This window comes from Myotis myotis, unplaced genomic scaffold (genome assembly GCF_014108235.1).
Source record: "Myotis myotis isolate mMyoMyo1 unplaced genomic scaffold, mMyoMyo1.p scaffold_m19_p_21, whole genome shotgun sequence".
In the NCBI taxonomy this organism is placed as follows: domain Eukaryota; kingdom Metazoa; phylum Chordata; class Mammalia; order Chiroptera; family Vespertilionidae; genus Myotis; species Myotis myotis.
This window is the reverse complement of record NW_023416326.1, coordinates 7,182,742-7,195,002: the sequence shown is the minus strand read 5'-3', so window position 1 is coordinate 7,195,002 and position 12,261 is coordinate 7,182,742. Positions and strand designations below refer to the sequence as shown.

The 12,261-nt window shown below is 57.2% G+C and overlaps 1 protein-coding gene across 1 annotated transcript; it reads left to right on the top strand.

The window, feature by feature from the left end:
- The first annotated feature begins 4,351 nt into the window (after positions 1-4,351).
- HLX (H2.0 like homeobox) lies at positions 4,352-11,018 on the top strand. Its single transcript, XM_036355112.1, has 4 exons — positions 4,352-5,909; positions 6,686-6,865; positions 7,721-7,905; positions 10,133-11,018. Exons 1-4 carry the CDS (start codon positions 5,306-5,308, stop codon positions 10,637-10,639), a joined length of 1,476 nt encoding a protein of 491 aa, XP_036211005.1. The 5' UTR covers positions 4,352-5,305; the 3' UTR covers positions 10,640-11,018.
- Positions 11,019-12,261: the final 1,243 nt, after the last annotated feature.

The window sequence follows — 12,261 nt, the reverse complement described above, 5'->3', positions numbered from 1 at the left end:
AACCTGGGACCCTTCAGTCTGCAGGCCGATGCTCTATCCACTGAGCCAAACTGGCTAGGGCTACAATGTTTTTTATAGTAGGGACTGTCGGGGGTCACCACAACACGAGGAACTGCATTAAAGGGTCGCGGCATTAGGAAGGTTGAGAACCCCTGCCCTAAAGAGATTGGCCGAGGGGTGGAATTTTGGCTGGTGGTGCTCTCTTTGGAACACCATTTCCTAACGAGGCAGCCTCCGGCAGGCCACTTAACCTCTTTGAGCATCAACTTCCTAAACTGAAATCAGGATGATAAACTCAAATCGCCTCTGCGTCCCTAGGCTGGCTTCCGCTGGCGATAGCACACGTAAACGGGTAACCGGGCCTTGAGATCTGTCAAACCTTGGTTGTTACTACTGAAGGGTGACAGCACCCCTCACCCCGGCCCGCGATTTTAAACACATCATACAAACCCGCCTTTTCTCCAAAGAGCCTGCTTGCATCACAGCAAGGCTGCCAGCTGCCAGGCAGCAATGCCGAGATGGCCCAGCAGGTGTCAGCAGAGAACCGACTTTTGGTCCTCGGTGGGCTCCTCATGGGATGGAGGGGATGCTGGGACCTGGTGCCTGAGGGGTCAAGGGCAGGGCGGTGGCCGCAGAAAGAGACCCCGCCTGTGAGTCTGCCACACCTGGGAGATCAGAAAAAGGAAAAGGACTAAATCAAGTGACTTTGGACCTTGTGGTCTTGTCACACTGTTGTTTGCCTTTCTTACCCCATATCAAAGTCTATCTTCCCCAAACTCAAGAACTCTATATACTAATAGTTCTGGAATACTAACGTCTCCAGGAAAAGGAAGTGGTAGCCTACTTAGGTGTAATCCAAAGGGTGTGTGTGGGGATGGGGGAGACGGGGGTGAGTCTCTAGAGTCCTAAACTACGATATCTGACACCCACAAGGCACAGAAGTCCCACATCTACCAGGAAACGCGAGCACTGGGCCCAGCATTGATTCAGCTGGCGGAGTGACCGGCAGAATATATGCGGATGCCAACATGGCCGAGCATCTCTCATATCCTCACACGGCTGCGTGTGCTGTGTCTCTTTCTCCTCCTCACTGTGGAGATAAAATTGTTTCCATCTCTTTCTTGGAAACCAGAAAGTACCATATTTGAAAGAATAGTTAAAATGAAAAGGGGGGGGGGAGGTGGTCTCGTTCTATAGAGCAACGCCCTTATGCGTTATTTTGCCCAGAATCTATAAGACAAGACAAAAGCAGAGAGCAGACCCGGACAGCCGAGCCCTTGCAGGGTTCCGTGACTGTGATCAGCAAGGCTTAGCACTCACTCTAGTTGAGCTTTTATGCTCAACCGGTGTGTTATCTGGGTCCCCAGATTTAGGGCAAGAATTTGCACTGCTTTAAGTATGGAGGCTCTGAAGACAGCCAAAGGGCGATGGGATCCATCTCTCGCTTCAAGCAATGCATACCCTCTGATGTAGGCCCCTCCTTCCGACCCTAAATCCTCGTAGATCATATTGTTACATTATAAAACCGACCTTCCATGGCACCGGGCGTTCACAGGGTGGGGCAATACTTGGGCTGTGTCTACCCAGGAATATAGAAGGGAGAATCATATGCATTAAAGACAGTCATCAGAATTGCCCAGCAACCCCTGCAAAAGCTATTTAATAATGAACCTTTCAGTATAAAGGACTCTCTCCATTGCTCTTATTGTGGGTTGTGCTTTGCTGGTGCAGCTATGCCGGCTCAGACGAAATCGTCTTTACAAATGAGCTTCCCTTAAGGACATCTTAGCCACGTTCAAGCTCAAGTTCATTCAATTCATTCAGGTCCTCTTCACTCCTGCTGGCGGCTGTGGCGCCCAGGCCGGGGAGCCCTCGCCTCTGCCCCCAGAGTCTGCCCGCCCGCCCGGCCCGCGCATTTGCTCTTCCACCAGCTCGTTCCGAGCCGCTCGGAAAGCCAAGATGAAAGGGGGAAAGTCGCAGCTGCATATTTATATTTTCCTTGCTCGAAGGGGATCGATTTCCGCGCATTTATTTTGGTCGTTGCAATACACAGGGGCGGATTTGCGTCACCCGAGCAACTTGTCGGTGGAGATAAAGTTGCACAAATATGAAAAGGGGAAGTGCTAGGAGTCATTATAGAGTTTTTCTCCGGAAGAAATAAGGATTTCGGCAGTATCCTAAAATACTAAGGCAGCTTCTATTTTGAGACCAATCTCGCAGGCACATCCGCTCATTTAGTCCGAGTTGGAGCCCATCAACAAAACAGGAGGTGGCCTGCGCTCCGGCGGGCCCGGGTTTCCTGCTGCTTTCTCGGTTGGAGGGTGGGGAGCGAGGGGGAGGGGAGCTTGCGGGCTCACACGAGGGCAAGGGGCGGGCAGAAATGAGGCCTGGGCCTGGGGGGGAGAGAGAGAGAGAGAGAGAGAGAGAGAGAGAGAGAGAGAGAGAGAGAGTTGGGGTGGGGGGGGAGGGGTAGGCAGGGGGTCGTTCCAAAGGTGTCCCTTTTCGAGTTACCCTCCGGGAGCTCCAGATCGGCCAGGGCGCAATGAAGCCGAGCGCCGTGGGCGCGCGGGCCGAGGCGCAATTTAGAGTCGAGCCGCCGACCTTGCTGGATAAGAGAGGAAGGAGCGTGAGGCTCGCTCGGGTAGGAATCCGCGGGAAACCCGACTTCCCAGTCTCGCCTTCTCCCCGCCGGCCCCGTACACCTGGCCTCCAAGTGCTGCGGATGCGGGTCGTGGACACCCCGGGAAACCGGGTGGGCCCGCAGGCCGCCCAGTTCTGCACCCCGCACCCACCCCGAGGGTCGCGCCTTCTTCGGGGGTAGGCGGCCCTCGGGGTGAGTCCTAAATGCATCCCCTGGACCCCGGAATCTGGGCCTGGGCCGCGGTTGGAATGGGGCCAGTCCAATCGGAATTGCAGCAAAGTTGAAAGCGACCCTAGAAAGAGTGACGCACTTTCGCGCTAGTGACTTTTCTGAGGTCCATGAGGTTGCAGGGGCCGCGCCCTCCGACCGACCGGACTCGGGCCAGGATCCCCAGCCTTTGCTTGCAACGCCTGCCTCCACTGCAGCGTCTCAGTGGCCTGATGCTGGTCACTCCTCCTCTGGCTGGAAATAGGGCTGGTTTAACTGCGTCTCGCCCAGGGCGCCGGGTGCCCTGAGCCCATCGCGTCCCTCCATTGCAGCTGCTGGAAATAGCACCTCTGTCCCGGCTGCGGGGAGCTGGGCAAGAAAACCCTTTCGTGCAAAAGAGAGGGAGAAAGCGAGAGCGAGAGAGAGCGAGCGAGAGAGAGAGAGAGAGAGAGAGAGACGGGGCTGGGGTGTACTCAGTGATGATGGGTCCAAAGTGATGGATTACTTTCCAGGAGGAAAGTCAAAGCTTAAAACGACAACATCTGCAACAAGGAGCTAGAAACCCCTGGAGATGAATTTAATTAGCCCCAAACCCTAAACTCGAGATAGGCACTGGCAAGTTCAGTTGCCTTCCTGGGCTGGTTGGGTAAGAAACCTCAGTGCTGAAGTGAAATTAAAAATGCCTCAAAACTAGATTGAAAGTTGTTTTTTTTTAAATGCCACAGAAGCACAGCTGCTCTGTTAGGAGATGCATCTGAGCACCATCGAAAACAAAAGATGTTGCGGTTTCATTATTGTTATTATTTTATTTTCTTCCTTAAAATGTGCAAATAGAGCTCCTCTGGGTGGCCTGTGGTTTGCTTGGGAGAGGGGTGGGGAAATCCGTCCTGACTGCAATTTAAAAGAGAACGAGTTCTTAAAATAAAGATGTGGAGGTTGCAGAACTCGCCCCCACGGTACCCCCACCCCCCACCCCTCACCCCCCACCCCCTCTGCGCTCCAAGGACCCGACGTGCGAAAGGAACGCGCTGGCGGCCTCGGCAGCCTCTCCCGCGACCAGGCCCAGGGGCTCCGAGGCCGGCAGGCGGTGAATTGAAAGTAGCATTTAACCCCGAGGAAATCTGCTCTTGCGGGCACTTGCAAAACAACGCAGCCCACGTGACTCGATCGGGGATGTGGCGGAGGAGGGAGGTGGCATCGCCTACAAGGTGCGGCCGCTCGCCCGGATTTCGGCCGGTCGGCGGCCTTTTTTGTTGTTGTCTTGGAGGCTTTGGCTACGTCCGAGGCAGACGTTGAGAGACATCCATCTTATTTTGTTTGAAAAGTTACTCGTTCAAGTTGTCACCGTGTGACAGCTCAGAATAAAGCTAATTTACGACAGCTCCTCCTCTCTCCCCGGAGGATTTCGGAGGCGGCGAGGCCGACGCGGTGCTCAATGGGGCGGGGTCCCCAAGCCCTCCCCCCCCCCCCCCGCATTCCTGCGCCAGAGCTCAGGGCTGGGCAGCGTGGGGCGCGAGAGATGGAGCCTTGCGGAGGACACCGATTTTCGGGATAAAGGCCCGATCTGCAGGAAAATGGGGGCCGAGTGATGTCAAGGGATGGACACGTAGGGGCCCCCAGCGCGTTCCGGGAGGCCGCCTATGCCCCGCGGTAATTGTACGGGACCATCCGTTTCCCCAGGCGAGGGCTCCGGGTCTTTGTGACCCACTCTCCTCGCCCGGTGCCGGTTCGGCGCCGCAGAAATCACAGGCGGGGCAGTGTGTCCCCGGAGCCGGGGAGAGGGACGCGCGGAACCCCGCTCGGCCCACGCGGCAGCGGCAAACACTTTGGCGTGGCTGAGGCGTGGCCGGGCGCTAGGCCACGCCCCTCTTTGCCAATTCCCTCCACTCCGCGCTCTGATTGGTCCCGAGGGTGGCCAATGAGCGCTCAGATCGAGGTCCCTACCCTGAGCCTGACTCGAAAGCTTCTGCCAAAACTTTGGGAGTTTTTAGAGAGGAGTTTTTTTCCCCCCTCTTATTACTTTTTTTTTTTTTTTAAACTAACGGATTATTATTGTTGTTGTTTTAAATTTAGCTCTTAGGGCTTAGCTCTTGGGGTTTTTCTTTCGGTGCCCGGCCCCTGTCTCCCCGGCTTCCCCGGCGTGTGCGGAGCCGCCCGCCACCGCGCCAGCGCCCCTCGCTCGCCTCCAGCCCGCGGGGCGCGCGGGTCCCGCGCCGCCTTCCGCGGCACCAGGGCCGACTGTGACCCGCCGGATCCGACCCTCGCCTCCCCCCCTCGGAGGTGCTGGGGCTCCCTGGCTTCTCTTCGGAGCGGACGGAGAACCGAAAGCGGATCGTCCTCGGCCGGGCGGCTGCCTCCTGCTGGACTAGGCGCGCCCCTCCCCGCGCGCGCACCCACCCACCCATCCACCCGGCCCAGCCAGGCCGCGGCGGCCGCCGCCGGGCGCACCCCGCCAGGATGTTCGCCGCCGGGCTGGCTCCCTTCTACGCCTCCAACTTCAGCCTCTGGTCGGCCGCTTACTGCTCTTCGGCCGGCCCGGGCGGCTGCTCCTTCCCGCTAGACCCCGCCGCCGTCAAGAAGCCCTCCTTCTGCATCGCGGACATCCTGCACGCCGGCGTCGGGGAGCCGGGGGCGGCCCCGGAGGGCCTGGCTGGAGCCTCGGCCGCTGCCCTCACCGCGCACTTGAGCTCGGCTCACCCGCACGCCTCTTTCCAAGCCGCCGCCAGATCCCCGCTTCGACCCACCCCGGTGGTGGCGCCCTCCGAAGTCCCGGCTGGCTTCCCGCAGCGACTGTCCCCGCTATCGGCCGCCTACCACCACCACCACCCGCAGCAGCAGCAGCAGCAGCAGCAACAACAACCACCACTGCAGCAACAGCCTCCACCTCCTCCCCGGGTGGCGGGCGCCTTGCAGCCCCCGGCCTCCGGGGCGCGGGGGGTCCCCAACCCTCACCACAGCGGCTCGGCCCCAGCCCCCTCCAGCAAGGACCTCAAATTTGGAATTGACCGCATTTTGTCTGCAGAATTTGACCCGAAAGTCAAAGAAGGCAACACGCTGAGAGGTAGGTAGGTCTTGGGCTAGAGGCCTCAGGCCTCTGACCAGGGCCCTGAGGCACCGGGGTCCCTGGGCCATTCGGGGTACCTTTGAACGTTTTTGTTTTGTTTTATTTTACAATTAAGGACACATTGGTAAAAGGAGGGAGACAAAAATCAATTGTGGGAAGACTGAAACTCTAGGTTTAAAACTCACCTGCTCTATGTAAAAATTAAAAAAGCCCTAGGAATGTTTTAAACACACACACACACACACACACACACACACACACACACACACACACACCACTCTTCACAGAGTCAATGCGCATACAAATTGTTATTGGGAACATTTGCTACAGTGACTATCCCTTGTCTTTAATCACATATCTAGAGAGGAAACTATTATTTGTTAGGGAAAGCCCTTTTGGGGAGCACTTTCCCATCATTTGTCTGATTTAGAGAGAAATTCCACCCCAGGAATGTGGCGAAACAAATGGGCTTTCAACTCCCGAGAGGAGACAGCAGAGCAAGGTCTTCGGTGGCGGAGGGTTTAGGGCTGGGATTCTCCAAAGGCACCTGAGAGCGAGTTGGTGTTGGCGGCTTAATGTCAAGGCCTTCCTGGCCATAACCCCGTGGACACGGACAGACGGGACATGTCGCTCCCGCATCGCCCCTTTGTCCACAATCGGGAGAGAGGGGCTTGGGTTGGAGACAGGGCGCGGGAGGAGGGGAGGAACACACCAGCCCAAAGGGTGTGGGTTTGCCTGACGTGTAACCCGCTCTTCTCTTGCCTGGTCCCCAGATCTCACGTCCCTGCTGACGGGCGGGCGGCCCGCGGGCTTGCACCTCCCGGGCCTGCAGCCCTCGGCCGGCCAGCTCTTCGCATCTCTAGACCCTATTAACGAGGCTTCTGCCATCCTCAGCCCCTTAAGCTCCAACCCGAGGAATTCAGTCCAGCATCAGTTTCAAGACACGTTCCCAGGTACGGAGCTTCCTCCGGGGCCAGTCCGCGCCCATCAGAAAACTCGGGACTGATGCCTCCGGTGGCGAAGGCGGTGTGGCCATCCTGGAGTTGGTGCGGGAGGCCACCGCATCAGGGGAGAGAAACCGAAAGATTTCTCCCCGGGAGCTGGCCCTCTCTCTCTCTCTCTCTCTGCCCGCTACCACAGGGAAGGGGTGGGATGGGGGGGGGGACTTTCCCTAGTCCTTTCTCAGGAGAGGGGGTGCTTGAAAATGCAGCTGCAAGAGGCGTTGCTTAGGATCATACACACAGATTTTGAAATGACTTCAAACCCTTTTGCTCCAGGAATTTGCATCCACGCTCCTCGCCTGGGCGCATGAGTGTACACACACACACACACACACACACACACACACACAACAGAGAGATGAGAGAGACAGACAGAGAGAGAATATCCAGGCCGGCATCTCTAGATTCTTCAGGCCTGGGGGACATTTTTTTTTTATTGATTAAGTTATTACATATGTGTCCTTATCCCCACATGACCCCCCACCCACCCCCAGTCAGGCCTGGGCGACGTTTTCACCTGCCTTCCCCGTGCCTGAAGGCCAAACATCAGCCTTACACGTGTCCCTTTGGAATTAATGGGTGACCCGCTGGGCTTCTCAACTCACTATATACACTTGCTTTAGGCCTTTCCACGACCTTCTCAAAAGCTGTACAATTCCTCCTTGGAGGAGGGCTTTGTGAATGCGGGGAGGGCCTAGGGTTAAGCAGGCCAGTTTTAAGCAGCACCGTGAGCCCTAGGCCCAGGGCGCTAATTGGGTCCTCCTGTGTGTCTCTCTCTTGCTCCCACCCCTCACCCCCGCCCCGCAGGTCCCTATGCTGTGCTCACCAAGGACACTATGCCCCAGACCTACAAGAGGAAGCGCTCATGGTCACGGGCCGTCTTCTCCAACCTGCAGAGGAAAGGCCTGGAGAAGAGGTTTGAGATTCAGAAGTACGTGACCAAGCCCGACCGGAAGCAGCTGGCGGCGATGCTGGGCCTCACGGATGCTCAGGTAAGCCAGCTGCGACCCGATGCAGATGCAGTCCATCCCGGTCCCCCCGGATCCCTCCACCCCAGCCGCTCCCCTGCAGCGGAAACACAAGGCCTTGCATTTCGGGAGACTCTGTGGGCTCCCCGACGTGAGGCAGGAGAGAGGAGAGTGGAGGAGAAGGACGGAAGGCACAGCCCGTCTCCAAAGATGTGTGTCAACAAGCAGCGCCTGTTTATTTTGGCCGGCGGGCAAGAGAACCGCTGAGAAAGCAAACAGGCTGTGGGAGATAATAATTACGGACCCGACTCCACTGCAATTTGCTGTAGGAAGCAGTTTATTTCAGAAGAGATAGAAATCCAAAAGCAAGGGATTGTTGTTGGCTTTTTTTTTTTCTCTTCTCTTCCTTCCATCCTCCCCGCCCCCCTCCTTCTGCTGCTGCAGGATTGTGAAATCCCCAGTTGTGAGGAAGTGAAAACACCATTTCAAACGGAATTACTTCGCCCTGGTCGGGCCAGAAGTCCGCCTGGAGCGGCCACAGTCCGATTTTCTTAACGGCATAAGCTCCGAAGAGAAATCTCAGGTGGGGGGAGTGAGGGAGAGAAGGAAAACAGGTTTCTTAGAATGCTTCAGAGCCTGGCAGCCGGCTCCGGGCTCTGCCTTCTTGACTACTTTTCAAGAAAATAACAAATCTATCATGCCTGCCTTCAATGTCCGAATTCTCCCCCCCCCGCCCCCGCCCTCACATTCAAGAACTGGACTTCTTTTTTTCTTTTTTGAGTTTTGAAACTAGAAGAGTCACCCTTCTGCCACACCCCTGGGTACCAAATATTCTGAGCAGGCATAAGCCAACCGCAGGCACTTTTAAAAAATGGTGCCTTTTGGTGCCCTCCCCCACCCCAACTCTGGGTCTCTCTGCCCGCCATTGCACAACTCCCCTCCCCAGCGCACACACACACTGGAAGGGCCCAGCCGTTTTCCACCAGCTGTGGATGTTATTTTTAAAAGGGAAGCTGGAACGTGTGTGAACGCATTGGGTCCCCCAGGGGATCGGCTGTATTTATATAGATTCCCCGCCCCATCCCTACCCCTTTCTCCACTGTGTACAGGTTTGATTCCAGAGTTTTCTGAGCTCACAGTGGGATTACTTTCTCCTGGGCAGGGGCTGGGGGCACTCTTGCCAAGGAACTGCTCTTCCCTGGAAAGTCCAGCGGTACCCCCACCTCTGGAATCAACTCTTTGAACCCTCTTTCCCCTCTGTGCTTCCTATAGTCCCTCCTTAAAAAGAACTGCTTTTGGAGGGACTTGCATAGGATAGTGGCGTTAGAGGAGGGGGCCGACTTAGCAGGAATTCGTAACATTGGTTCCCCTTATAATGGTGCGCAAAATCTTGGGGATATGTGCATTTTTAAAATTTTTCAAAAATATACTTTTATTACCCTCACTGGTTTGGCTCAGTGGATAGAGCGTTGGCCTGTGGACTGAAAGGTTCCAGGTTCGATTCTGGTTAAGGGCATGTACTTTGGTTGCAGGCACATCCCCAGTAGGAGGTGTGCAGGAGGCAGCTGATGGATGTTTCTCTCTCATCGATGTTTCTAACTCTCTGTCCCTCGCCCTTCCTCTCTGTAAAAAAATCAATAAAAGATATTAAAAAAATAAAATATACTTTTATTGATTTTAGAGAGGAAGTAAGAAAGATAGAAACATCAATGATGAGAGAGAATCATTGATAGGCTGCCTCCTGCATGTCCCCTACTGGGGATCAAGCCCGCAACCCCGGCATATGCCCTTGGCCAGAATCGAACCTGCGACCCTTTAGTCCATGGACCAACGCTCTATCCACTGAGCCAAACCGGCCAAGGCGATATGTGCATTTTTTTCTGGGCCACGGCGGGTCAGTCAGATTCCGGGGAGGGTCCTGACGCAGGCGGCGTTAAGGAAGCATCGATTTAGAGTAGAGATCCTCCCGCGTTTGCAGGAGGGGCGCAAGGATCTGCCTTTCCAACAAGTATCCGTGCAATTCCGGGCTGGAATCTGGAGGCCTAGTGCGGGGACCCATGGCGATCTCCTTGTTTCTGGCGCGGCAGCCTCAGGGCCCCTGCACCTAGCGCAGTGCCTGGCGCGTCCTAGAGGCGCCCGGGACAACCAGCGCCGCCTCCCGCCTTTGGGGCGCCTCCCGGGTGCGCGCCAGTCGGATGGGGGCGCGCCTGTGTCTCATCGCGCTTTCCCGTCTCGTCCCCGCGCGGCGCAGGTGAAGGTGTGGTTCCAGAACCGGCGGATGAAGTGGCGGCACTCCAAGGAGGCGCAGGCCCAGAAGGACAAAGACAAGGAGGCGGACGAGAAGCCGGCGGGCGGAGCCCCCGCCGCGGACGGCGAGCCGGAGGAGGAGCGGAGCCCCAGCCGCTCGGAGGGCGAGGCCGAGAGCGACAGCAGCGACTCGGAGTCCCTGGACATGGCCCCCAGCGACACGGAGCGGACTGAGGGCGCCGAGCGGTCCCCGCACCAAACCACCGTCATCAAGGCTTCGGTGGCCGGCGCGCTCGTCCCCGCCAGCAGCGTGGGGAGCGGGAGCAGCGGCAGTTTTAGCTTCAGCGGCCTGAGCAGCAGCAGCAGCAGCAGCACCGGCACGGGGATCGCCAGTAGCTTGGGCAGCAGCGGGGGTGGCCTGGCCCCGGAGCTGCTCCCTGCGCCCCAGCCCAGCCTCTGCAGCGCCCCCAAAAGCCCGGAGCCCGCCCAGCCGCCTCTCGGAGGCCCGTAGACTGGACCAGGGCGCAGGGGACCCGTCTACGCGGCTGGATCTCGTGCCTGCTCTATGGTGCTGGCCGCGGGGACAGGGCCAGAGACGCATCGGTGGAGCCTCCTTCGCCAGGGTCGCCTGCTGCCCCTCGCTGGCCGCCTGGGGCACCCCCTCCTCCCCCGTCGGACACTTCTCCCCGGATACAAGCAGCTCACACTGTGACGTGTGACTCCGCAGTGCCTTCCTGCGCTAGGGGGTCGCAAAGACGTGCTGCACTTAGGACGCCACAACCTTGTAAATAAAATGTTTACTACGGTTTGTAAAGAAAGGCTGCGTGGCTGGCACAAGGTCAGGGATCTCTGCGCTGGGCCTTAGCTCCGGGCAGCAGGTCACAGCGGCTGGAGGGGGGACTAGAGCTTTGGGGTAAGTCCTGCAACCTCGAGCCACGTGGCTGCAGAGTTGGGGTTGAGGTTTAGCGGCTCCAGCAGTTCAGAGGGGTCTTAGCCCGTCGCTGGGTGACCCTGAGTGTGGCCTGGGAGCTGAGTTGGCCGTAGAATCCATTAGGGGCAGATGGCTTTCCCACTGAGAGTCAGGACTCCAGGAGTGTGCAATGAGCGGCTCGCAGGCTTTCGGAAGATGCGGAGTTGGGATGGAAAAGAGGTGGTGCCTGCGGGTCCGTGTGGACACAGCCTAGACTCCCAGGGTGGCCACTCTGCAGGGCCTGGAGCCGGGAGGCAATTCCAGGGCAACACGTCCCTTGCTCAGGTGTGGCCGGCCGTGTCCTGGTGGAAAGGACAGGCAGACCGCAGTGGCTGCGGCTGGAAGGCCAGGCCTGGGATGGCTTTAAAGATGCCCAAGCGATTGCATGGCAGAAAGGGGTCTTGTTCAAGGTTTCACGGAGGCAGAGCCTCAGACCAGAACTCCTGCCTCCTGGCTCACTTTGGGCCAGTGATAGGTCTAGGAAACTGCACACACACTCACACACACACACACAATCTTTCCTCATAATTCAGTTCCTGCAGGCTCATGATTGCCCCTTCCCCCAAAGCTGCCACGATTTGAGAGGCAGTTTCCCCATCACAGTGCAGCTGGCATAAAGCAAACCTGTTTTAACTCCAGGCTGCCCCTGGGGTGGGCCATGCAAAGTTGTTTTTATTTTGAAAGGTTGAAGAGTCAAACCTCTCTCCAAGACCAAAGTTCCTCCCCGGCTCACCTTCCCTCGAAATTACAAAATGTTTGGAGTTTGTTAAAAGTTCTTTGGGGAGATTTTAAAACAAGTAGACGTTGTTGTCGATGAACCTGATCACCCAGGTCTGTTTGGCACAGGGGCTGTGGGCCTCTTACAGACCAATTATCCATGGGGGAGGGGGGTTGGTTGTCAGGGAGAACGGTGCTTCTGTCAGATGTGTGGTCAGGGAGCCTAGACCCCCTCATCTCCTGGCCAGAGGGGGAAGGCTCCCCAGTCTGGCTTAGCTTCTCCACTTTGACCCATTGGCTTGAGCTCAATGAAAATGTCTCTTACCGATTTTCCCGCCCAGGGGCAGAGTAGAGACCCCAAATTTAGCCTTCCCTGGTGGGGCGCATCAGACACCTGGGCAAGTCCTAGAGCACAGCCCAGGGACCAAGGCTGCCCATTTCCTACT

Excerpts from the sequence above, each read along its gene's own strand:
- HLX (XM_036355112.1), top strand. The coding sequence starts at position 5,306 with ATGTTCGCCGCCGGGCTGGCTCCCTTCTACGCCTCCAACTTCAGCCTC. Across the intron at positions 6,866-7,720 it reads GTTTCAAGACACGTTCCCAG|GTCCCTATGCTGTGCTCACC; the intron begins GTACGGAGCTTC and ends CCCGCCCCGCAG. Across the intron at positions 7,906-10,132 it reads TGGGCCTCACGGATGCTCAG|GTGAAGGTGTGGTTCCAGAA; the intron begins GTAAGCCAGCTG and ends CGCGCGGCGCAG.